Here is a 27,724-nt window from a genome sequence, read left to right as displayed (position 1 = left end):
GTTTCCTAAGAAAGCTGACCATACTTATACAAGTTTGTAATAAAATAAAGGGTGAATGCAGTGAGACAATTTCAGTTAAGTGTCAGCCGTAAATTGGTGTATTCTCAAAGGCTTTTTTCTTTTCCTAGCTAATAAATTGATTACACGAGAAGGGCCTTCCTTTCTGCAGATGCGAATAAAACATTTGATGAAGTCAAACTGCATCCCACAGGCTACTTTCTTGTCAAAATTGTGTGCAGATTCTCCAGAAATTGCAAATGTTTCATCTTTTCGCCAAGCCTACATCACATGTGTGTGTTCTATGCTGCCTAATGAAGACTCCATTAAGGAGGTTAGTAATCCATAGTCCCTTTTTAATGTATATTTGTCAAGCATTTTAGAATTTATTTCTGCAATACTAAGAACTGAAGCTGAAACTGTTGCAGCAGAGTTCCAGAAGAGAAACAATCTATTGCAGACTGCAGTAGGAAAGAACGTTTGTATTGACTGCTGGTGTAGATAAGTATGTATTATATGCTTGCATTTGAGGTTAGATGTGTTTGAAAGCTTAAAATAAAGCTTGTCATTTCAGTTCCCCTTGTAAGCAAAATATAATTGGAAAGCTGTCTTTTCTGACTCAAATACTAGTACTAGAGCAGTTACTTCTCTTCTAGTCATTCTGACCTAGGAAAGAAAAGTTTTTTAAAAAACAAACAAACAAACAAACAAAAAAACCAAAACCAAACTCAAACCAAACCAACCAAACAAAAAAACCCCCACAAAACAAACAAACAAAAACCCCTTTAGAGTTGTTGCTCCAGAACTCTAAACTCATTTTTAGCAGTCATAGCAATGATTTGTGTTAACACGTTGCAATCTTAACAGCGGTCATACAACTGTTGCCTCTTGATTTCACACATCTGTTATTTTATCAATCTCACGGTTGTTAGAGTTGTATGGATTTGGTGTAGTTTTAAATGTGAGACTTGAATATTTTGAGTAAGCCTCTGTAAAACTGGGGGAAGCTTCACATATTAAAAAAAAAAAGCAATTCTGATGTCTGCACTTCTTGCGTGAGTGGCAGACTTGTTTGGAGTGTTTCTTGTTATACATGTAAACCATTTTAAAAGCATTCCTTTAAAAATACTTCTTTTGAGAAATAAATATTGGATAGGTGTACCCTCAGACAGTCTCTTCAGTCTGAGCCAGATTCCCCTCTGTTTGCTGTACTGTAGGAGCAATGAATGCTTTTAACAGCTCACTGCAGACACGATCTGCATACTGGAGGCATTGGGGATAAATGGGTAATATGCAACATGTTCTTTGATTGGATTGGCTACTAATGATGAATGGCATAGAAATCACATTAAATTGTGTTCGGTTTTTAGTTTCACTTGAGTTGAAAAGTGTAGCTGTATCTTAAAGGTCTTTTCCAACCTTTATGATTCTATGTTTTACCTAGATACTCAGACAAGTCTTTACTTGCCAGTCGAGTATAAAAGCTAGAACATAGATTGATGAATTGAATCAAATTATGGTAATCACTTAATTAAACCTTTTATGGAAAGTGAAGCCACTAAGCATCAAAGCAGTATCTTAAAACAGTATGATTTATTGACTTAACTGGACCTGTAGACAACACTGTAAAAAGTGTAAAGTCAGTGGTGTTACAGTGCCAGAAAGTTGACTCAAATAATTGGCAATATGAAGATTTGCATGTAATGTTTCTGTGCATGCTTGGTCACGGGTATTGTGTAGTTGGCACTCTTTACAGAATTGCTGAAATCTGAGACTTCTAAAACACTTTTGTTTCCACCTTTGTTTTCAGAAGGCAAGAATTGTGTTATATCTTCATGTTACCTATCGTCTTCCTCAGGTAGAAAGTTATCAGGTCTAATGACAAGTGGGAAAAGAGATGGAAAAAAGATGAAAGATGAAGAGTTCAAAGAATGGCAGCTGTTGGAGAACGAGAGGTGGCAATGACTGAGAACCCAGCGGGTGGAAGAGGGAATTAACTGTAATAAAAGAAACAAGGATTAAGTGAAATTTGAAGTTCAGAGTGGGATGGGGTAGATGGAGGAACAGGGCTTAGCTAAGAAAGTAGATGTTACAAAAAGGGTGAATATGAGTGAAGATAGCTTGGGGAGGACTGGAGAGAAAGAACTTGTTTTGGAAGATTAGACAATGTATGGTCATCCCTTTCCAGAAACTGGAAGTGATTGGAATGGCTAGGTCAGGCTTGGAAGTTAAATTGCTGAGCTCCTAAAATTTAAGGCTAAGTATACTTCTATCTATATCTATAGGCAATAACATATGTTATACACATATGTACATACATATATGTATGTATGTGTGTATATACATATATATGGTTATAACTCTGTGTGTGTGTGTATATACACTATATATAAAGTTGTCCCTTGCATACCAGGTACCTTCTGGTACCTCGAATTGATCCTAAGGCATACATGTAACAAATAATGTGACTTTGTAATTATTTGTTCACAAGAATCTTTTGCTGCTTTGTCAAAAACATAAAACGTAACAATTGCTGTCTGACTTACTGATTCCAATGTTTGGCTTGAATTTGCCAATTTTATTGAACCAATTAATATGCTAATTAAAGGGGTTCTCTGACACAGTAGCTAACAAGTAGTTAATAACACTCTACTGTTGCAAAAAGCATGAAGCCCCAGATGTTCCATAGTCTAAGATGGCTTTCTCTGCAAGGCAAGTGTCAGCCACATGTAGCAATAAAACAGAGTTTTCAAATTTAAAAAAAAAACAGTTAAAATTAAAGCCAGATCGATTGTTTTAATCATAACTGGTCATCTCTCTAGAATGTCAGTGTGATTGTTTGCTAGGTTGCATTTGAGCTCCATATAGCCATCTCTTACAATTAATGTAGGATTTTTTTAGTCTGGACTTTCTTTGGGAAAGACCATTCAAAAATCTGAGAGTAAAGCACTTGAGGAAGTCTGAATTTAAGCAAATGCCTATTATCCCATTCATAAAAAATTCAACTGAGGAGCTTAAGAACAGTCATCTTTTGGAGGCCCTCTCCAGACACTGCCTACAGAATAAAGAATTGGTCTTGGGTTGTATGTTTAAAAGAGCAAGAGGGAAAGACAACGAAGCTTGTTAAAATACTGGGGAAGGATAGTTGCTTATCATGAGTTTGCTGGCAAAAATATTCTTAGTTATGGTGTTGTTTCCATTATCAAGTTAAACCCAAGTGTTCTCTTCCCTCTGTAATTTCCAATTTGATTGGAAGATTACAAGGACTTAACCCAAGTCTTCCTTGCCCTGCAAACTGTCTATGCCTAATGAAATATTTTTTATATAAAACATGTTTTTTTATTAAATTTTGAGTTAGCAGGTTCCAGATTCTTGCAGCTGTAGCAGCATTATTTAATGTAAATAAGGTAATATGCTGCAGAAGAGTAGCTTGCATTTACAGACTCAAGAGTATGTTGTCCCAACTCAGCTAGGGGGGATTGCTTTTAGTCGGTTCATGGTGTATCTGTAGCTCCTGAAAGGAGGGTAGGTCTCCCTAGATAAGCAGATTGGGTGCCCTTTTTTTTAACATGATATCCCACTAAAAAAAAACAGTAGAAGGCTTAGGTTAGTGGAAGGAAATTTTTATGATGACAAAAATGAAATATTTTTGTAATGTAAAACTTCAAACTAAAATGACATGGAAGACAAAGACAAGATAAATCTTACGTGGTTGTATGTTACATGGAATAACTTTGAGGAGTAAACTGGCATCCCTCTTGTTAATGGAATGTGGGGAGGATGACAGCATTTTTCAACAATTCTAATTTAAAATAGCTTAGTACTGTTCATTCTGTAGGCTCTGAACATTCATTCAGCTGTTGGTCTTGTTGGGTTTCTAACAGAATAACAGCACTGGTCAGCATTCCAGGTTCCACTTTCATTTAGTCACTGAAGTGACTGACTGGATATTGTTGGATGATTTCAAGCTGTGCATTTGGACAACAGAAAACCAAGGTCTGAAATGAGATGGATCATTGACAAAGTTCGAAACAAACAGGAATTGAAAACTTGCTTACTCAGTAGTTCATGTCCTGAATATGAGTGGGTTTAGCCAAAAAGGATCAAATTTCTATGTGAGAAGGAGAGCGAATCCAATGTGCTGTGTGACTGCAGGCTGCTCCAAGTGCCATAGACATGCCTGTTGCTGGAGCTGATGTTTGTGCTGTTCCTGCTGGTCCAGCACACAGCAGAAGTTCCAGGTCTTGTTACAGTGTGAGTCTGAGTGAGGAGTAACTGATGGCTATTAAAAATGTAGGTTTTATCATTCTGTAGCCTAAGAAACCCTAGTAAGTAGGTTTTAAGTTTGTAGTTTTTAAAACAATGGTAGTGTTGTTCAGTGATTATTCCTTTAATGGAACTGGGAAACTGAGCATGATCTCTGTCAATTGATACCTGGCCAAGTAGATCACAGATAGTCTGCCACGTCATTTTCAGATTTGTGGAGGAAACGTATCCCATATTTACATGCACTGACAATTTTTGTTTTTCTAAAAACCAAGACCTGGAAGATCAGGCTTGTATCAAAGGCAGGCAGTCTCTTGCATTATTTAAGAATGTTTGCTGCAGTATTGAGGAGATGGCAGTGTATAATTGTGGAAATTATCAAAGACAAAACTTTGGGTCACTTAGCTTTGTTTTCCTAATCTGCTTTATAAAATGTGCTGATGGAAATTGTAATCTATAAAGAATAGGAATAGCTGAATGGAGAGAGGTGGTAGAATACTGTGAGAAGACTGGAGTTGCCCAGCTATCAGACATGTATTCAACTAGACTTAGCACACAAGCTGAGAGCCTGTGTGCCTGTAAGAACCAAAGGTAGATGAGAACATAAGAAAGGTACTGCTAGCAAAGGATGTTGGAGGGAGATGGTATGCAGCAGGATCCTTTTTTTTTTTTTTAATTTGCAAGCTAGAACAGCCATGTTCTCCCCTTTGCAGTGATGAACACCTTAAAAATTCTTTCATGTGGTCATTGGTTTGGGCTTGCTTTTCCATCTTCCCCAACCTGATGGAGGTGGCACTTGATTTGCAGATATTGTAAGTGCTTATTATCTCTAACATGCAAAGAGCAATGATGTCTGTCCCCTTAGTTAGCAAAGCATTGTCACTTGAATCAGTTCTCTCTTGCCAGAGGTGAATCAGTGACAAAACCCCTGACCAAAATAATCTGCTACATTTTACTCTTTTTCAAATGCAAAACTGACACATCTGCAAGCACTTGCAGTTTGTGAATTGCTCTAAAAATGTCTGCTGCAAAAGATCAGTCATGGGTCTCAAGTTGAACACCAAAAGTCAGTGGACCCTAGAAAATGTGACGTTGCTGAATGAACTCCAGTGTCAAGCCAGTATGGGAAACGGGTAATATACCTGCTTCTGCTGCTCCTGCTGAATGAGATGTTTGTGAAAATTAGTTTGGTATATTTTAACTTCCCTTTGTTCTTTTTATGTCATTATTTTTCATGGTTAACAAGAGGTTTGAATTGTTTATACTAGCAACAGCTGATTAAAGTAGATGTTGCCTGAGTACAGCCTATTCTGTGAATTGGAATAGATCGGGTGGAAAAAATGTATTAAAAATAGTGTTATCTTAATAGTAAAAGGACTTCATCATTACTGTTTGTGGTCTAAAATACTTGGCTTATAACCAAGCTAATGCCCTATTTTGTTACACAGATAGCTACTATCTTTAAGTAGGCTTTCCAGAACTTCCATGGGATTTGTCTCTCCTCTGAACACTTCTATTTTTAACATCATGCGTTGGAATGCGATTCAGGATCGGCACTTATGGACAAAGAGGACAAGAGACTGGCTTTTTCACATCTCTTGACCTTTTTGGACCTGGGTTTTAATTTTCAAGAGGAAAACAGGGATGCCTGCAAGTGCAGAGAAGGAATGGGAAGTTTTAGATAGACTGTTGCCTGTATGTAAGTATTTGCTAAGCTGCCCAAAAGGGAAGATGGTCCCAAAGAAAACTAATACTGAGAAGGGATCAGAACTAACCTATGTGAACTTCTCATGCCATTCTGTAGTTGAAAGGTGTGATAAGAATTCTGGTATTAAAAGGACATGGTTTATTCTGGCTATTAAAAGGAAATGTTTTGTTCGTGTGTTGGTGAGACCATTTCCTTTGATACAGTAAACATGTATTTATTTTGTAAACATACTGAGAATAAAGTGCCTTTCCTTCTAATTTTCTTTTTTTTTTCCTTTAAGATTGCAAAGGTGGATTGCAAAGAAGTACTGGACATCATATGTAATCTGGAATCTGAGGGACAAGAAAACACTGCATTTATTCTTTGTACAACATACCTTACTCATCAGCTTCAAACAGCAAATGTGTATTGCTCTTGGTAGGTAGTAAGCATTACTGCTACTCCTAACTGTTCCTCACTCGTTTCCATGCAAGAGAATTGAACTAATATAGTACAAAAATATGTAGAGAAAGTGGATATATCTTTAACTTGAGAAGTACATCACACTGAAGTACTTTCTGGATAACTTGTGACAAAATAAATAAGACTCATCTTGCTACAGTAATAGAGCAGTTAGTCAAAAGTAATGTTTAAATCATTTAAAAATGATACAACACTCATATTGTTGGCATTAACAGTAATGCTTCAACAATATAGTAGCTCTGTAAGTAGTGTTGGTTCAGTGCTGTCTGGGTTGATATTAAACTCCTAAGCTTTGTGGTTCCACAAAGTGTGTTGTAATTCAGTTCTTCCCTCTTGAATGCTTAGACCCATGAGAGTTTGATGCCTTTTTTCTCTTCTTCCACAGAGATGTAAGTAGTAGGAATGTGCAGAGGCAGCACCCTGTAACTTCCCTTCCCCCTCACCCCAAGAGCCTTTTCATATTTTTGTAATTTCTATAACTGAGAATTGTATTACTAGATCTTGGCCAAATTGTGACTATAAAAACTTCTCTGCCCTCCTAAGTGGCTGGAGATCAAAACTTTTTGCATCTCTGTTTCAGCAGTGGCAAACTGGTACAGCCAAAGCAGGGAAGCTGTTTTCTGTCCCTTACAAAATGGGTTTTTAGTTTTGGCTTTCAAGGCATGGCTGAATGTGTAGTTTTCTCCTGTTTAAATGCTGATCTGGATAAAGCTTTACATTACCAGACATTTCAAGTATATCTTGGGAATTTGGATTCAGTCAGCTGTGGCATTGTTCGTTCACTCACTCCACATTTTAAAGCCATAAAGAAAAGTTTTCATAGCACTTAAGTGTCAGCAGGATGAATGATAGTTTAGTCTGGTCCAATCATCTGTACAAAAAGGCCAGAAGTATTTACATATTGCTTCTGTTTCAGGTCAGAAGTGTCTTTTTGAGCAAAAGCATACCTTGTAGAGAGAAATGAATTTGTGAAAGACTCAAGAGGAGAGGGTCCACCACACTTGAGAAGTTCTAGAGGCTGACTGTTTTTCACTACCGAAATGTGTCATTAGAGATTAGATTAGAGCCATGTCCAAAGAGATGCGAAGCTGAAGTCCATCCCATGATCTCTTTTTAAAGAAAAAACAAGCAAACAAAAATAAACAAAAAACCCCAACAACTAACATTCATTCAGGGTGAACTAAATGATTTGCTGTTGTCCAAGGAGACTTGTTAAGCAGTTCTATTTAAAAGCTGTATCCCTAGGGTGCAAATGAAGAGAGTTGGACTTCATGTGTAGCTGAGACTTTTAAACTATTGGGACTGGAGAACAGACTTCAGTGATGTAGCATTTACTGTTACAGAACAACATCTCTTTTTTGTGACAACAAATGTGGGTAGATTTTTTGCTTGCAGTATGAAGTCTGAACTGAAACTAGTTAGAATTTGAATGAAACTTTCAGGTCCAGTAACTCTGTCTAACCTACATTTTCTCTTGACTAATAAGTCAGGAGAGATCAATTAGAGCTGTAGATTTCTCATCTCCATGCCAGTCTGGGGCCTGCCTAAGGATAAGTCTACACAAAACATGGTGCAGCTGTAACATAAGTAGGTACTTCCACATCAGCTTTAAAATTGGGTAGCCTAGGTGACAAGCAGAGAAAGCTTGAAGATACAAATGTTAGCACAGTCTAGCAACACAAGTATGCTCCTACTCACAGAAGGTGTTAGCAGGTTTGTGTCACTCGTGCTGAAGTCATGTCATTACGTCTACACTGTTGTTAGTGGTTGTTCAAATGAAAGGTGCTGGTTCAAACTGTGGTGCTATGTCCATGCATGCCACAGTTGCCCCCTCTGCTGCTATCTGGACAAAATCCTCACGTTCCAGCTGCCTTACCTCAGGGACGAGACAGGAGAATGAAATTGTATAGGTGTATAAATTCAAATTCTAGTATCATACATAGCACTCCTTGTACAACAGAATTGCACACAACTGATGCGGTCTGTACCCACTGAAGAGCAAAGCTTCCAGGATGCTGGAGCCCAGATTGAAGAAGTTCACCTTCTGATAGACTCCTGTCTTGTGAAACTGGTGTAATACTTCTTGACCATCAGATTACTTTCTCACATTGAGGCTGTACCTCTAAGTCTGTTTAAAAGGTACTGTTGCTTGAAAATAAGGATGCCTTGCTGGTCTAATGGTGAACGGCTGTTTGATAGAGTGGCCTTTTTTTATTGACCTCCACCTACTTTCCTTGTGGCAGATGCAGATCTAATGATTATTTAGCCACAAGGTAAATGAATTCAAGTGGCTGATATGACATAAAGCTTTTAATTTGGAGGATTACTTTTGTCAGATCAGCTAGCTTAACTAATGCAGCATGAGATTACACATTACAGAAGTAGTGGATATTATGGCTCACAAAAATGAGGAGGCCTCTGCTCCACACAAACTGTGGTGATCACTGAAATCATTGCAGAACTGATTTGAATCAGTACCCTGGAAAAGGGATAAGGTAATGTTGCTTTCTCTGCATTAATAAATTGAGCTCGGTCAAAAGCGTGACAAATGTCAGAGCTGGCTGGAAGGACAGGAAATGTTAAGGTGGACTCACTGCAATATGCATATTTAGCCTAATCCTACAGCTAAAATTAATGTGGAGGAATCACATGCTAGAGGTTGCTTGCTAGCCATTAAATAGGCTTAAGCAGAGCATAAATATACACTTAAAATACTTAGTTAAATTGAATACATAAACTGACACATACTCCTTTCTGTGATCAACTGCTCGTTTTAGGGGGCAGCAATTGCTTAATTCACTTCAAAGAAGGGCCTGTCTAGTTCAAAAAGACAGGATTGTAGTTGAAAGGTTATTTTACTCTGTCATGCTTGTTCTGCTGATGATTTGGACTCAGAATTTTTCTAGCAATGTCATTAACATGTTTTGGATTTTGATTGTTAATAATAAAATGTAACTTTTTGTTGTGCGTATTTAATCATAAGTCTGCATAATGATGTTTCAAGTCAATAAATGATTTAAGCTTTAATCAGTTTTCATAGTGTACTTCTGGTGCATTATGTAATTTGATAGACCAGAACTGAGTGGTGACTAAAACGTTTAGTAAAGATCTTTGAGAGGAGAGCAGGGAGTAAGAAGAGCAGAGACCCTCTGGTACAGTGTCGTTTCCCTTTGTGCTGTTAATGGATTCAGTTCAACAGACAAGCTCTAGCATACGTATTTGGAAACGTTTCACTCATCTGTAGGATCCTTAAATAAAATTGTTTCCTGCAGAATTTTCTGGATGACATCCTTTTTGATTTTTAGAGTAGCAGTACATTGATGAAACATTTTTTGGTAGCCCCTGGCTGGCCTTTAACAGACACTGTAAGCAAGCAGTGTTGTCCAATGCAATCCTGCTTGCTGCCAGCCACCCATTCCCATTATTCTGCTCCATATCTTGCTTTATGCAGTATCAGAGTGAGCCAGTGTAAGTGATCCAGATTGAAAGTATTCTGGTTTAGGCAAAGGAAAAGACCTGTTGACACCTGTGAACAGGAGATGAAAGTGACGATGCTTTTGAAACTCTCTTAGTGTGGATGAGTGTCTTACACAGTGGATGAAGATAGAGCTTTGGTGCCATACTCATACTTGAGCCAGTCCTAACGATTTGCTGCTGCCGAAAAGCAGAAGATAAATTCTTGCCATGTTGTGATGCTAGCTGCACAAGTCTGCCTCACCTGTTGTTCTGGGTCTGGGCCCATCTGTAATGAGCACATTCATCTAACCCAGCCAAAACTGTGTATAGCTTTCTACAGATTAATGCTTGATTAGTTTACCATGTGGTCAGACAACTACCAGCGAAGAAGTGCAACACTGGTGCTTCTGGAAGTTGTAGCTGTTAAATCTGTTCAGCTGTAACATCGCTCTAGAAGGGGGAAATCTACTTCCCTTCCCTCCCATCTTCACTGCTCTAGCATCTGCCTGATGGCACAGTGCTAACTCTCCAACGCAGCACCTCTTACTATTATTCTTGCATATTTAGAGAGGTTAAGCTATTTCATTAGCTTAGCTCAACTCATCCTGTAACCTCAAGTCTGTAACTCCAAGAGAAGATTAGTAAACCATATATGTATGTGAATTAGTGCTGTTGGTGTGAAGCTTCATTTCACAGCTGAAGATGAAAGCAGACTTCGGTTTGTATATGTTATTCCTCACCAAAATTGGAAGATTTTGCAATGATTGTTGCTGATAATCATAAAGTAATGTGTAATGTTACTTTTAAGACTGGAGGTATCTGCCGTGTTTGGAACTTTATCTAAGAAGTAGTGCTGCTCTGGGCAGTAGTTCTGAGCTAGCTGATTGCCTTAGTCTCCAAGGAGTCAGGCAATTCATCAATCCATAAAATAATGTAGTCTTTAGCATTAACGCAAGTGGCATTAAGTATGAACTGTAGCTAAGCACAACTGCAAAAAACTCTCTGGTCTGATACGCTAGTAAGATGATTTTTTTTTTTTTTTTTTTTTTTTTTTTACTTCTAAGTATTACTAGGTATCTGTCTGTCTGGAGCTCTTTCTGTTCTCTGCACTGCCTCACATCAATTTTGAAATGGAAAATTGCCCAAATACTGAGAGTTGTCCTTTTTTGCCTTTCCATATGTGTGAAGATTGTCTGAGGAACACTTCTACATCACCATCCTTGAGGACCCCTTCCAACAACGTGCTTTAGCTTGCAGAAAGAAGGGACAGGATGAGAAAGAGAACAGGGCAAACACTGAAAACTTTTTGCTCTGCCAAAAACTCTTAGGAATAAGGGATTACCCAGAGTGAAGCCCTTCTCTCACTACTCTTCCAACTCCCAACTATGTAAATGTACTGAATAGATATACAAAATGACTGATGTCTTGATAAACAATTTTTCAAGTTTGTTTGTTTCTGTTGTGGTGATGCTGAGTTAAAATTTTTTGTAATACTTCATATATATATTTTCTGTGCCTTCCTTGCGTAAGCTTCATACAATTCTTCCATGTTAGTCATCCTGATGTTCAATTAAATTTTACATTTTGTCAGCTTCTTGGGCCTAAAGCATAGTAGAAAAAGTTGCCGATATTCTGGGTGTCTACCTTTTTTTCCCTCTCTAGTTCTGTTTTAGGATTTAAAATTAAAACACCTTGAATTATACTGCTTGTATATTAGTTTCTTGTAGGCCGATCTAGCTTCTCAGCTGTCTCTTCCTGACTATGAAAGGCTGTTAATTGCATTTTTAGGCCTTTAAACAAAACAAACAAAAAACCCCAAACAAACAAAAACCCCCCAAAACTGTTAACAGTAAATATTGTCCATTTTTGTGCAATAAATGTATCCCAGGTCAGATCCATAACAAGGCCTCATTCCTTTTCACTTGGCTTAGCATTCAAGAGTAGGATTGCAATAATTCAAAGGAAAAACCTTGCCAATATTCAGTGTAAAGTTTGCCTAGGTGTGTTTTCTTGATTTTTGGTTCTAGAGGCTATGATTGACCTTGCATCTAGAAACCTATATGTATAATTTGACGCACAGAGTGGTTAAGTTAGCAAAGGTGAAGTTTGCTCTATTAAAGGAATAGAAGAAAAACTTTTTTCAAGTGATATAAAAAATACAGATCCTATCACTCTGCTGCTTTTCCATTTCTGTAGTACTCATTGTGGTGGCAAGCAACACAAAGTGACAGATTGCCTCGTTCAATGGCTATGTTGCCTTGGTTATAATAAATTGCTTAACAGAACAGCTCTGTGCTCAAATGGTACGAGCAGTAAAGCAGATAACTGCTCAAAGATAGTAGACAAAGCCCTCAGCTTACATGTCCCTTATGTAACACTTTGTAAAGTGCATTCTGTTAGAGGTATCTTTTAAAGCACTGAGTGGCAGTTACATCATTTGAATGCAGGTGTCAACATCTCAGCTGCTTGCCTAGTGGGAGAGAAGCGGCTACTTTACATTATGATTCATCTTACCTATTTTAAATTTCTATGTGAAAAGTTAAGGCTCTGCCAGTGTGGGGTTTTTTTTCTTGTCTATAGAGGAAGTCTATGCAGCTATAGATGCCTGCAGTAAGTGAGGTGAATCCCATTGCCAGTGTCTTTCCCCATTAAATAACAGGAGATATACTGTGTTTTGATCTGACGCTTGTTTAGGAATAAGGCACAGTAACAGTAGTCTTCAGCATCTTTCGGAGATGTAGACCTGATTGAAGTGTGTTCTGCTTCTTAATAACACTTAAATTATTGTGGCGTCAACTCTGAATGAAAGTGTGTAGACTCTGGACGTATTGTGTATATCTGCAATGTTCTTATGTTCCACTTTCAACTCTTTGCAGGGAACTGACGCTTTTCTGGAGCAAACTGCAGAGAAGAATAGATCCTTCTTTAGATTCCTTTTTGGAGAGATGTCGCCAGTTTGGCATCATTGCCAAGACACTACAGCATTTATTTTTCTTGATAAGAGTCATACAATCTGAAGTAAGTAAGCTGCAGTCCAGAGTCTTTGGACACAGCCAGAACTGTTTACAAGAATTTATTGTTTTCTTAATAATTCTGCTGAACTGATATGAAATACAGCTTACTTCATTATTCATATTTTCTGATTAAGTGCCTTACTAATAAAAATCTCTGAAAAATACCTGCCATTTTAGTTTTGTGTCAGCTTGACACATTGAAGTGGCCTTCAATCAATGTGGAATGGTTTGTTTGTTACTCTGAAAATACAGTATGACAGTATTTTGCAAACAAAGCATGGCTGTATTTTGATCTGATGCTTGTTTAGAAGTGAGGCACAGCAACAATTTTCTGCAGCATCTCTAAGAGATGGAGACTTGGCTGAAACGTCTCATATTTTTATATTCTGAGAAAATACCTTTTCTTCAAAATGTGTGATGCAATCACATCTGGACTTCTACCTTCTATTCTGATGCCTATCTTTAGAAAGTTGCAGAGAGGTTCAAAAAATTGCTTAACAGCAGTCTTTATAAACTCATAATCTCTGTTTGAGGAGTAACGGAAAGACTTTAATTGATCCATCTACCAGGAGGCAAATATAGCATGCTCTTCATAAGCAGAGCGGAAGGGACAGCTATGGTTAATCTGGGTGGTTGCTCAATAGGATGTTTCTGTCTTCCTTTGATGGCTACTGTGACTCTTGGAATTAGTTAGACTGAAATTTCCTGTGTCTGGTCACTATATGACAGTAGGTTTGAGGAGCGCAATTATGAATGAAAATGAATCATGCACACTTTAATGGAGGAAAAATAAGCTAGCTGATATTAGCAGGATTTTAACTGTTTTAGTAACAGTATTACACAGATCATGGACCTTAAATTAGATACAGGATTTTCCCTTAGGAATGTCACCATTTCCAAAAGATTTCAGATATTTCTTCCTGAAAAACAGCATAGTTTTGCACATGTAGAGTAGAATATGAACTTCAGTTTCATGAATGTTTCAATTAACAGTACCCTCCCAAATTTGTTCATCTTTTTGCATTCTTATATGGACATGAGTTAATTCAGAGTTAAGGCATCAAATGGATTATGAATAAAACAGACACAGTTCCTTTTTTCAATTAAATTTCTCTCCTGCTTCAGATTTGTTTGCCTGAGAGTCTCTTTCACTGACTAGAGGTTAATCCTGTGAACCAAATGAGTTATTAAGTGTGATTTGGTAAGAGAAGAGCAAGAATCAGAGCCCTGTTTTAGAGTCAAAATAGAGATAAAGGTTAACTACATGATTGTCCTTTTGACACATCATAGAGGAGAGTCCGGAACTCTAATTTGGCAGAGATGAATTCCGGTAGTGATTGCACAGAGAAATGTTTGCTCCTAGTTTCTCTAAAGTTGGCCTATTTCTACTTTTAAAACGTGCATGAATGTGCACTTTATACATAAAGCATAATACATTGTTAACTATATACCAGTTCTTTCTGTGTTTCCTGCTAAAGCATATTAAAATTTCTTCTCCTGGGAAAATAGCTTTTTTATTGCTGTCTAGCAAATTAACACTGTTACTGAATTAAAGAAGGTACTGCATGACTTCCGGTAGGCAGTGCACAGTGAGTATGAGAGCTTGATAATTCGCTTAACTTGTTCTTAGTTCTTCTGGATCTTTACCATCTGAGCTGGTGTGGATGTGGTTGTGTTAGCCACATATCATCTCTCTACACTATTCATAAATACCTTGACTGTTACTTATCTTTATTAATAATGACTGAATATTTACTTCATGCATTCAGATTCTTTACGATGAAAAGTGTGCTTTTGGAACAAGGTAATTTTCAATTTTGTCCATGCAGAATTTGGAATGTATTATTTTTTAAAATCAGTGTGTGAATAATATTTGTAGGTATCTTCCTGATACTATTGAGCAGCACCTCAAAGTTGCACAGACTCCTCAGAAAATGTTTGGAAGTGAAATGCCAGTTATCTTCATCAGGAATCATTTCTGCTACTGTACTGCTTATGCTGTTGAAGGTTATTTTGTTTCAGGGTGTGAATTTACATTAATTTCCTTATTACATAGTACTGCATGTTCTAAATTAATATATCCTGCGTGGATGCTGTGGCAGGAATGTATATGGAAGATTTATACCATTCTCTTTTAGACATCTGACTTAGTTATGATTGAGAGTCACTCAATGAAGAGAGAGAGGGGAGTTAAATGCCTAAACTAGTTTGTGTGACTCCTCCACAGAGTGCACTAAATGTGAAGTGGCTCCCCTCGCTTGAAAAGTAGAAGAGGTTCCTCACATTTTAGTAAACTACAACTTTTTAGAGTATGCTCAGTGACTCAGGCACTTAACACTCAGAAGCCTGAATACTTTCTGAATGGGCTGTGGTCTATTGGATGCTCTCATTGCACGTTTTTTTCATAGAGCAGTTCTAGAGAGAATGTACTTATCAAAGAAAAGTAACATTTGTTTTGTGGCTGTTTGTTTGTTTTTGGTTTTTTTTTTTTTAACAGGCAGAAGAAGCAGGACTTGCTGTGTCTGTTTTGTTATGTGTGAGAGCCCTTCAGATCAGATCAAATGGAAGTGATGAAATGAAGACATCAGTATGTAAAACAATTGCATGCCTTTTACCAGAAGACCTTGAAGTTAGAAGAGCTTGTCAGCTCACAGAATTTTTACTTGAGCCAACTTTGAGTGCATTTAATGTGTTGGAAGAGCTCTATATGCAACCAGATCAAAAATTTGATGAAGAAAATGCACTGGTTCCAAATTCACTCCGTTGTGAGCTGCTGTTAGCTTTAAAAGCATATTGGCCATTTGATCCTGAATTTTGGGACTGGAAGACTTTAAAGCGGCATTGCCTTAAACTGTTAGGGAAAGTAGCTTCTGATTCCGAGGATGATGCAAGTTGTAATATGTCAATCAATGAAACCGACATGTTAGAAACTTTCTTTAGTGACTACGATGAGACAAAAGAACATAAATATTATGATGGAAAAGACACAATGAACCACCCTAAAGAAAAAGCAAGAGTAAAAAAACCAATTGGTTCTTCAGAAAGATACCAGAGATGGCTTCAATACAAATTTTTTTGTGTGCTCTGCAAAAGGGAGTGTATAGAGGCTAGAATACTGCATCATTCTAAGATGCATATGGAAGATGGTGTTTATACATGTCCAGTGTGTACAAAAAAGTTCAAGAGGAAGGAATTTTTTGTACCACATGTAATGGAACATGTTAAAATGCCACCTAGTAGAACACACAGACCTAAAAAGAAAATAATACTGAAAAAAGAGAGATCACCACAAAAGACAACAGCTTCCAGCAGCCCGCCCCCAGCGTTTCAGGAAAAGTCACATCAACCACAGCTGCCCGAAAACTTTGAAAATGACACACATGAATATGTCACATTTAGCCAACTGGAGAATTGCCAGCTACAAGACAGAGACATCTATCCATGTCCCGGAACGGATTGTTCTAGAGTGTTTAAACAGTTTAAATACTTAAGTGTACATCTGAAAGCTGAACATCAAAACAACGATGAGAATGCAAAACATTACTTGGATATGAAAAACAGGAGAGAGAAGTGTGCTTTCTGTCGCCGACACTTCATGACATCCTTTCATTTGCGGGAGCATGAACGCGTGCACTGTGGACCTCAACCGTATATGTGTGTGTCAATGGATTGTTATGCTAGATTTGGGTCAGTTAATGAGCTTCTCAATCACAAACAAACACATGATGATCTTCGTTATAAATGTGAGCTAAATGGCTGTAATATTGTTTTCAGTGACTTAGGGCAACTTTACCACCACGAGGCACAGCACTTCAGAGATGCATCATACACCTGCAACTTCTTTGGCTGCAAAAAGTTTTACTATTCAAAAACTGAATTTCAGAATCACCTTGCAGTGCATAATATTGACGTGTCAAATGGGGAAGTGAAGCAAACACTAAAACTTGAAGAGCTGGTTTCAAAAGACAAATGCAGTTATCTTCCAGAGGCTCAGCTGCTTGAACAATCTGAAAATTCCAGTCTGAATGATAACTTGGATCCCTCAGGCTCTCAGGAAATTCCACAGATTAAGGAAGAAGCTCTCTCTGACAGTGAAGATCTAGACAGTGAAAGTAATTCCAGTCTTCATTGTGGGGACCACAGCGCAGATACTGCAGTAAACGAAGGCCAGGTGTCTCCTCTACCGATTGAAACAACGGCTCACAATCAATCAGTTTCAGGTTTCCTCATGTCCCAGGAAGGAGTCTTCCATCCAGCAGATGTGAAACAACAGTGTTCCAGTTTGGCAGTTTGCTTTGATGAAAAAAAACTTTCCTGTGGTTTTGAAGGCTGCTGTTCCACACACAAAAATTCCAGAAGTGTGCAAAAACACCTTCGCAGGGCCCATCCATATAACTTTAAAGGTAAAAAAAATATGGAGATGAAAACTAAAGACTTTCTCGATCTGTTGAGTGACGCTCAGGACAGTAAATCCCCTACAGACATTAGTACAGAGCTAGGTCATAATTCAGATACAAATGCTGACTCTCCAGAAAGCTTGTATTGTACTATAGATGCTAAAGGAAGCAATGGCCTGAAGGAAGAAACTTGTCCTTCTTCCCCAGAAACATCTGTTTATGACAGTTCTAAAGAATCAAATATTGAAGATAACATGTTGGAACTAATGTTAGGCCTGAAACATCTAAGCTTAAAAAATTCTAACATTCAGAATTCTTCAAGACACAAGCCTTTTTTGGGCTCTTTACAGTCCTATTCATCTAGGGATGCCAAGTGCCCTGAGTCAGTAGATGAAACTACCTCAAAATTTCAGCTTCAAGAGCAACAAGATAATTTACCCAGCCAGTACCTTACTCAACTGGCAGCTAAACCGTTTTTCTGTGAATGTCAAGGATGTACGTGTGAGTTTGTGACCAGAGAAGCTCTCTTAATGCATTATGTTAAAAAGCATAACTATTCAAAGGAAATGGTTCTTCAGTTAAATATGTTCCAGCATCGGTACTCACCATTTAAGTGTCATATTTGCCAAAGATCGTTTACAAGAAAAACACACCTTAGAATTCACTATAGAAACAAACATCAAATTGGCTGTGAGAGGGTAGCTCACAAGGTATGTTCTAATGAAAAATTTGATCATGTAGGTTTATGTACAGATAACATGCATAAAAATAGCACTGTTCCAACACCTGTCTGTGCAACCAACGTTGAATTCATTGAACATTCAGACCACTCTGAACAGCTGTGTCATCCTAAAAAGGAAGACTGTAGTTCCGAGACAGATTTGGAGTCCAGTGAAGAGACAGACAATAATGTAACAAGAAAAACATCTAACATAGCTTCTCTGGACAGTCATAAGGAAGAACTGGAAGCAAGACAGGGAAGAGGAAGCAAAAGAACGGTTGCTAAAGGAAACTTATGTTACATATTGCATAAGTACCACAAACCATTTCATTGTATACATAAAAGTTGCAACTCGGCATTTACCAACCAGAAAGGTTTGATTCGCCATTATAGAACCGTTCACCAGTATAATAAGGAACAGCTCTGCTTAGAAAAAGACAAAGCAGGAACAAAAAGGGAACTTGTCAAATGTAAAAAAATATTTGCATGCAAATACAAAGAGTGTGGTAAGCGTTTTTTATGTTCTAAAGCTCTTGCTAAGCATTGTAGTGACTTCCACAATGAACACTTAGAGGATCAAAAACTGCTTTCTGAAGCTGAATCTGCAAGATTTGCTTGTAACCAAGCCCAGTGCCCTGCTGTATTTTATACCTTTAATAAGCTTAAACAGCACCTAATAGAAGAACATGCCAATGAAGAAAAATTAAACAAAGATTTTGAAATCCATTGTGACCTTAATGGCTGTGATCGAATTTTCACAAATTACAGTCACTACTCTCAACATGTGTATTTCCGACATAGTGAATATTATGATAGTCTCTTTGGAAATCAGAAAGAGGAGGAAGATAATCAAGATAAAGATAAAAATGAACAAAGTTATTTGAAAAACAGTTTTGACATAAGCAAGCAGAATGGGAAGGAGTTAAAAGAAAAATCTAAAAGAATTAGCAGAAGTAGAGAAAAGCATTTGATGAATTTCAAAACAAAAGAGGAAGCCCTACAAATGTGCAAAGAGAAGTCTAACCAGACCCAGTACCCTTGCATGGTTCAGGGATGTTTGTCTGTTGTCAAATTGGAAAGCAGTATAGTGAGGCACTATAAGCGCACACATCAGATGACCAATATGTATATAGAGCAACGGATTCAGAAACTTGTTGTTTGTGTTAAATGTGGCATAATGATTGAAAAACAGTCCTGCTCCGAAACAGCTTTAGACTTGGATAAAAAAGGTGTAAAAGTTAAAGAAGATAAATCAGGTAATCCTGAATATGTGCAGGAAAGTGAAAAGCCTCTTGTTCCAAATACTGACTGTGATCCTCAAGATGTAAGCAATGAAGACCAAAAAAGATGTCCATCGAGTAGTGTGAGTTTTGATGCAAGTGCCTTTATGTATTCAGGCACTTTAAAATATAACCACAGTTCAAAGAACACCTGTTTTGAAGAGCATAACATCAGGGAGACAGTTATGTGTAAAACTGAAGATTTTTCTGAAAATAGTGAAAGAGAGAATAGCTCTTATTTCTCTAGTTTGCAATTAGAGTTGCCAAGAGAGAAAGACCCAGAAGGATGTCAACATAGTGCAGTTAATCAAAATGCAAAAAGAAATATACTTTGTGCTACAAAAGACAAATTTCAGAAGCCTCCAATGTCCAAACCATTTGATTTAAAGACATATAAACCAATGGGATTTGAGTCTTCATTTTTAAAATTTATTCAGGAAAGTGAGGGAAAGGATGACGACGATGATGATGATTTTGATGAGGTAGTAGAATGGGAGTCTCCTGAGCAGTTGCCAGTAGATAAAACCTTGCAAAAAGAGAGAGACGATCAAGGGGATACACCAGTAAACAACTTTGTAAATGACAAAAATGTAATCATAACCCAAAATAATCATGGGCAGCTAACAGAAATCCAGCCCTTGTTGTCAGAATCATCATCTGCCCCTTCTTTAGAAAATTTGAGGGCGATCTTGGACAAGGCACTAACAGACTGTGGAGACCTTGCCTTAAAACAGCTTCATTACTTAAGACCAGTAGTTGTTCTTGAAAGATCCAAGTTTTCCACACCCCTCATAGACTTATTTCCAACAAAAAAGGCAGATGAGCTTTGTGTAGGAAGTACGTAAGTAGTTTTGCTTAGAGCAGATTGCCTCCACTACTGCTATATGGGGAGAACTTCAAATTAGAACAGTAATTGTTACAGTACACACTGTTTAGGTTAGTTTAGACTGCTTAATTCCATGAATGTATAATATCTGTCAAAAGTATTGGCCAAGTTAATTTAGCTCCCCATTATTTTCAATGGACTATGCTGATCTTGGTGCTATTTAACACATCAGAATACTGGGGACTTCCTCTTGAAGAATAAATGTGCATGATTGTATATGGAACAAGTACTAGGGTACCAGGGTTTGGGGGGCGATGGAGTTATTACTTGACTTGAATGTGCACCCCAGGGTGCTTTGTGTAACATATTGTACACTACAGCATCTTATATTTTTTGAGTTATGAGTTTCAATAAATTACAGTTTTTCACCCATTTGTTTACTGTACAGTAAATCTTTAATGTGGTTTACTTGTAATTGAATTTGGGACCATTCTGAGTGCATTGGACAATGTTACTTAAGTTTTATGCAGACTGATTTATCAGACTGATGAAACAGTATAGATATAGAAGAGTAAATATTGCATTTTATTTTATAATATTCTCTGTGCTTTTTTCAGACTTGAAAGAATTATAATTAGTACAGGCAGAAAGCACTTGTCACTTAGAGAAAGTCCTACTTACCTTTCCCTTCAAAGGAAGAAGATGTTTCTGAGAGTGTATGGTACAACATAAGTGTTCGAAGAGCGTTGTCGGACTTCCAAGAGAGTTGTGTCACATGAAAGTATCAGTGCACATTTTGGGTTCCCTGGTTAGCTTTATCGATAATGAATAAAACCTAACTGGAAGATTCACCAGAAGAGTAATCTAATATTTTAAGATCTGTTTCTTGTTCTTCTGTGTCTCATTTCTTGCCGTACTTTTTGATACATCATAAGGCCCAGCATCTGTTTCCCTTGTGAGTGGTATTTCCCAATCACTGTGAGGACGCTAATGAGCAAGCAGCAATCACAGCTTCCTATTGATTGAGAGCTTCGGTTTTGTTGGGGTGTTTTGGGTTTTTGTCGTGGTTTAATCTGGCAGGCAGCCAGATACCACGCAGCCGCTCACTCACTCCCCCCGCCCCCCCCCCAGTGGGACAAGAAGAGAATCAGAAGGGTAAGAGTGAGAAAAACTCGTGGGTTGAGATAAAGACAGTTTAATAGAACAGAAAAGGGAAAATAATAATAATAATGATAGAATATACAAAATGAGTGATGCACAACGCAATTGCTCACCACCCGCGCTGACCGATAACCAAGTAGCGATCGGTACTTCCTGGATCACGCCTACCGTTCATATACTGAGCATGACGTCACATGGTATGGAATACCCTATTGGCCAGCTGGGCTGGCTGTCCTGCTTATGTTCCCTCCCATCTTGTGCACCTAGCTCAGTCAGTAGGCACGGGAGCTGTCCTTGGACTAGGAGGGCACTTAGCAACAACTGAAAACATCAGTGTGTTATCAACATTCTCCTCATACTAAATCCAAAACACAGCACTAGGAAGAAATTTAACCCTATCCCAGCCGAAACCAGGACAGTATCCACCCCTTATTCTATACCATTTACGTTATGCTTAGGTCTGACTTTTTTCGATACATTTCAATTAATCACCACTATCTTTCTTTTTATCTCTACATATATATATATGCGCGCACACACAGATATCATTCCCTTAGTCTATGGACTATCCCATCAAAATGTCCATTGAATTCATTTAGTCCACAACTTTGGGCTCCATCTGTCATAACAGTCTTTCAGGGCCGGAGAGATGGTGTGTGGTGTTGGGCTGTTGCATCCTGAAGCCAGTTCTCATTTCGGTACTGCTGCGCTCGTCCAGTTCTATCATCGTTGCACTTTGCTCGGTTTCATCGGAGTTAGTTCATTCTTCGTTAATCTGGGTGATTTTCATTGCTATACCATTGATAGCAACCATAGAAATAATGATATACAATATCATATAACAATTGACATCCTAAAATTCAGTTAATTGGCTATTTTCACCCAAAATCAGATCCCCTTGAGGTACACACTGGACTTCCCCATCCTTTCTCATCACCCACCAAGTGCACCCGAGTCCTTGAGCAAAAGCAATCCCACGGATGGGTTTTCCCTTGCCAGAGGCAGGAGCAACCCAGGCTGTCTTCCCCAGCATATTTCTTATGTGCACAACAGGGACTTTATCTCCATCTACAGTACCTAAGAGTTGGATTGGGCAGGGCCAACTCGAGTGACAGACCCCCTAGTGTTGACTAACCAGGTGGCTTTTGCTAAATGTGTGTCCCAATGCTTGAATGTCCCACCACCCATTGCCCTCAGCGTAGTCTTTAGCAGCCTGTTGTATCGTTTGATTTTCCCAGAGGCTGGTGCGTGATGGGGGATGTGACAGACCCACTTCATGCCATGCTCTTTGGCCCAGGTGTCTATGAGGGTGTTTCGGAAATGAGTCCCGTTGTCTGACTCAATTCTTTCTGAGGTGCCATGTCGCCACAGGACTTGCTTTTCAAGGCCCAGGATGGTGTTCTGGGCGATGGCATGGGGCACAGGGTATGTTTCCAGCCATCCTGTGGTTGCTTCCACCATGGTGAGCACATAGCGCTTTGTGGGAGTGTGATATAATCAATCTACCAGGCCTCCCCACATTTATACTTCAACCATCGTCCTCCATACCAAAGAGGCCTTACTCGCTTGGCTTGTTGGATTGCAGCACATGTTTCACATTCATGGATAACCTGTGCAGTAGCGTCCATGGTTAAGTCCACCCCTCGATTACGAGCCCATCTATATGTTGCATCTCTTCCTTGATGGCCTGAAGTGTCATGGGCCCACCGAGCTATAAATAATTCACCTTTATGTTGCCAGTCCAGATCCACCTGAGCCACTTCAATCTTATCAGCTTGGTCCACCTGCTGGTTGTTTTGGTGTTGCTCAGTGGCCCGACTCTTGGGTATGTGAGCATCTACGTGACGTACTTTTACAGTCAGGTTGTCTACCCGGGCAGCAATATCTTGCCCCAATGCGGCAGCCCAGATGGGTTTACCTCTGCGCTGCCAGTTGTTCTGCTTCCACTGCTGCAACCATCCCCACAGAGCATTTGCCACCATCCATGAGTCAGTATAGAGATAAAGCACTGGCCATTTTTCTCGTTCGGCAATGTCCAAGGCCAGCTGGATGGCTTTCACCTCTGCAAACTGGCTCGATTCACCTTCTCCTTCAGCAGTTTCTGCAACTTGGCATATAGGACTCCATACTGCATCTTTCCACCTCCGATGCTTCCCCACAAGGCGACAGGACCCATCACTGAACAGGGCAAATAGCTTCTCGTTTTCTGGTAGTTTGTTATACGGTGGGGCCTCTTCAGCACGTGTCACCTCCTCCTCTGGGGATATTCCAAAATCTTTGCCTTCTGGCCAGTTCGTGATCACCTCCAAGATTCCTGGGCGACTGGGGTTTCCTATTTGGGCCCGTTGTGTGATCAGTGCGACCCACTGACTCCACGTAGCATCGGTTGCATGATGAGTAGAGGGGACGCTCCCTTTGAACATCCAGCCCAGCACCGGCAGTCGGGGTGCCAGGAGGAGCTGTGCTTCAGTACCAACCACTTCCGAAGCAGCTCGAACCCCTTCATATGCTGCCAATATCTCCTTCTCAGTTGGAGTGTAGCGGGCCTCGGATCCTCTGTATCCCCGACTCCAGAACCCTAAGGGTCGACCTCGAGTCTCCCCTGGTGCTTTCTGCCAGAGGCTCCAGCTAGGGCCATTCTCCCTGGCTGTGGTGTAGAGCACATTCTTCACATCTTGTCCTGCCCGGACTGGCCCAAGGGCTACTGCCTGAACTATCTCCTGTTTAATTTGTTCAAAGGCTTGTCGTTGCTCAGGGCCCCATTTGAAGTCGTTCTTCTTCCTGGTCACTTGATAGAGGGAGCTTACAATCAGGCTGTAATCTGGAATATGCATTCTCCAAAAGCCCACAACGCCTAAGAAAGCTTATGTTTCCTTTTTGCTAGTTGGTGGGGACATGGCTGTTACTTTATTGATCACGTCCGTTGGGATCTGACGACATCCATTTTGCCATTTTATTCCTAAAAACTGGATTTCCTGTGCAGGTCCCTTGACCTTACTTCGTTTTATTGCAAAGCCGGCCTTCAGAAGGATTTGGACTATTCTCTCCCCTTTCTCGAAAACTTCCTCTGCCCCACACGATGATGTCATCAATGTATTGCAGGTGTTCCGGAGCCTCACCCTGTTCCAGTGCGGTGTGGATCAGTCCATGGCAAATGGTAGGGCTGTGTTTCCACCCCTGGGACAGTCGGTTCCAGCTGTACTGGACACCCCTCCAAGTGAAAGCAAACTGTGGCCTGCACTCTGCCGCCAAAGGGATGGAGAAGAACGCATTAGTGATATCAATGGTGGCGTACCACCTGGCTGCCTTTGACTCCAGTTCGTATTGAAGTCCTAGCACGTCCGGCACGGCAGCACTCAGTGGCGGCGTGACTTCGTTCAGGCCACGGTAGTCTACTGTTAGTCTCCACTCTCCATTAGACTTTCGCACTGGCCATATGGGACTGTTGAAGGGTGAGCGAGTCTTGCTGATCCCTCCTTGGCTCTCCAGTCGACGAATCGGCTCATGGATGGGGATGAGGGAGTCTCGGTTGGTGCGGTATTGCCGCCGGTGCACCGTTGTGGTAGCGATTGGTACCTGTTGTTCTTCAACCTTCAGCAACCCCACAACAGAAGGATCCTCTGAGAGACCAGGCAAGGTGGACAGCTGTTTAGTTTCCTCTGTCTCCAGGGCAGCTATACCAAAAGCCCACCGGTACCCTTTTGGGTCCTTGAAATACCCTCTCCTGAGGTAGTCTGTGCCAAGGATGCACGGAGCCTCTGGGCCAGTCACAATGGGGTGCTTCTGCCACTCATTCCCAGTTAGACTTACTTCGGCCTCCAACACAGTTAACTCTTGGGGTCCCCCTGTCACTCCAGAAATACAAATGGGTTCTGCCCCTTTATAGCTTGATGGCATCAGGGTACACTGTGCACCAGTGTCTACTAGAGCCTTATATTCTTGTGGATCTGATGTGCCAGGCCATCGAATCCACACAGTCCAGTAAACCCGGTTGTCCCTTTCCTCCACCTGGCTGGAGGCAGGGCCCCTCTAGTTCTGGTCATGGTATCTGTTTCTCACTTCTTGCAAACGTGAGTCAAGAATTCCTTCGTTATAATCCAAAGTAAGATCAGCCCTTCTACTCTGTCTGGGGAACTGTTCACTGGAAACCGGACCGTCGTGAGACAGGTTTTTTCTGAAAACTGGAGCAGCATTTTTCCTGGGAGAACCCCCTTGTGTGATTGTTTTTCCTTGCAACTCACGTACACGTGCCTCTAGGGTCAAGGTAGGTTTTCCATCCCACTGCCTCATGTCCTCTCCGTGGTCACGCAGGTAAAACCACAGGGTGCCCCGTGGTGTGTGCTTTCTATATCCTCTCTCTTGAGAGAAGAACGCTGACTCCTAATGGCTGAGATACTGGTCCGTACAGGCGGAGAATAGGACCTATCGTCTTTGAGTTGCTGGACCTCCCAGGACAGTTTCTCCACAGCTGAGACAAGGGAGGAGGAGACAGTTTCTTCGTACTCCCGGAGATTGCTAACCATGTCATCTACCGTTGGTGCTTCTTCCTCTCTCCAGCACAGTACTGCCAACGAACTGGCATACGACGCTGGTGTGCTCCGTACTAATTTCCGCCACAAGGGTTGCGTGCACTGGACTTCATCTGGATCTTTGGGTGTTTGGTCGTTGTCCAGGTCACTATAAACCACCTCCAGCACGCCTAGTTCTCTCAGGTACTGGATGCCTCTCTCCATAGTGGTCCATTTGCCTAGGCGATATATAACATCTTCCTTGAAGGGATACCTTTCCTTCACGCCTGACAGCAGTCGCCTCCAGAGGCTGAGGGCCCGTGTCCCTCTTCCAATTGCTTTATCAATGCCCCCTTCCCTAGCAAGGGATCCCAGCTGTTTGGCTTCCTTCCCCTCTAATTCCAGGCTACTGGCCCCATTATCCCGGCATCGGAGCAGCCAGGTAACAATGTGCTCGCCTGGACGACGGCTGAAATCTTTCCGCATATCTCGCAGCTCACTCAGGGATAGGGATCGGGTCGTTTCCGTCTCGTTTATGAGTTCTTCCTCTTCCTCTCCTCGTGATGGCCCTGCTCTTCCATCATCCCTTTCTAAACGACCTGACCTCCGCTTCCAAGATTTCCTCTTCTGTACAGGGGCAACGGATACCAGCAAGGGTTGGTCCTCTGGTTCAGCTGTAGTGTCTGTTGCTGGGGTTTGGGGTTTGGGTAGCTGCAGTGCTTGTCATGGGGGTTGGAGTAACTGTAGTGCCTGTTGCCGGAGTTTGAGTGGCTGCAGTGCCTGTTGCAGGGGTTGGAGAAGCTACGGTGAGTGTTGCCGGGGTTTGAGTAGCCACAGGGGTTGTCGTGGGGGTTGACGTAGCTGCAGTGCCCGTCGTGGGGTTTTGAGTAGCCACCGTGTCTGTTGCCGGGGTTGATCTCCCGCTGCCCCCGGGACCCGCCGCTCCGCCTGCCCCGACAAGGCACCGCTGTTTGCCCTCCCTCTTTTCTTGTTCCTGAGGGTTGATCTCTGGACAGTATTCCTGAATAGTTGTTTAACCCTAGACAAGGCCTGAACCACATTCAGGATACATAGCAATATGAACATGCTTGTTTGAACATCCCAAGGATATTCAAAATTCTCAGGGAACATTGTGGACATCTTCATGAAGAGGATAGAAGAAAAAAGAGTTTCTGACGATGTGGAAGGGAAGATGAACAAGTGGGAGAAAGTGTCCCATCCTGTCTCGCCCTTAAATTCGTTCTCCGAGGAGAAAAAAGTGCAGTTACTAATAATTTCTAAGAGGTGGTTCCCGAGGTACAGAAATGACGGCAGTGCTGAGTACAGATACCAAATTAGACTTACGACCAATGATCTTATCACCTCATAAAACAGCAGCAAAATGATAATCTTGGCCCAGTTCCGACTAATGATAAACAGCACAAAAGGGAACACATACTGCAAACAAGGTATTACATGACCCAACATTGAGAGCCAGCCCCACAACTTTGACAGCCAATACATCAACATTGTGACCAATCAATATAATGAATGCTTATAACAATTTTGCCTTAACACGCTTTGGTCAGATCTATCGTTATCTCAACCCTTCGAGCCCCACGTTGGGCGCCAAAAAAAGGACTGTCGTGGTTTAACCTTGCAGGCAGCCAAATACCACGCAGCCGCTCACTCGCTCCCCCCGCCCCTGCAGTGGGACGGGGAGGGAATCGGAAGGGTAAGAGTGAGAAAAACTTGTGGGTTGAGATAAAGACAGTTTAATAGAACAGAAAAGGGAGAATAATGATAATAAATAATGATAGAATATACAAAATGAGTGATGCACAATGCAATTGCTCACCACCCGCGCTGACCGATAACCAAGTAGCGATCGGCACTTCCTGGATCACGCCTACCGTTCATATACTGAGCATGACGTCACATGGTATGGA

General features: G+C 40.5%; 1 protein-coding gene across 12 annotated transcripts in view; it reads left to right on the top strand.

The window, feature by feature from the left end:
• RLF (RLF zinc finger) overlaps positions 1-20,984 on the top strand; it is a 61,536-nt gene extending 40,552 nt beyond the window's left edge. For 8 of the 12 annotated variants that reach the window (XM_075173827.1, XM_075173826.1, XM_075173831.1 and 5 more), the window contains 4 exons: positions 129-331; positions 6,252-6,388; positions 12,766-12,907; positions 15,401-20,984. In XM_075173827.1, the coding sequence (XP_075029928.1) occupies positions 129-331; positions 6,252-6,388; positions 12,766-12,907; positions 15,401-20,146 (5,228 nt within the window). In that variant the 3' untranslated portion in view covers positions 20,147-20,984. Of the gene's footprint in view, positions 1-128; positions 332-2,002; positions 5,397-6,251; positions 6,389-7,364; positions 8,929-11,077; positions 11,283-12,765; positions 12,908-15,400 lie in introns of those variants that run through there. The other 4 variants (XM_075173837.1, XM_075173835.1, XM_075173838.1 and 1 more) reach the window with 4 other exon arrangements.
• The last annotated feature ends 6,740 nt before the right edge of the window (positions 20,985-27,724 follow it).

The sequence above is a fragment of the Calonectris borealis genome, chromosome 25, assembly GCF_964195595.1.
Source record: "Calonectris borealis chromosome 25, bCalBor7.hap1.2, whole genome shotgun sequence".
NCBI lineage: Eukaryota > Metazoa > Chordata > Aves > Procellariiformes > Procellariidae > Calonectris > Calonectris borealis.
The sequence above is the reverse complement of the archived record's forward strand: the minus strand, read 5'-3'. Positions and strand labels throughout refer to the sequence as shown.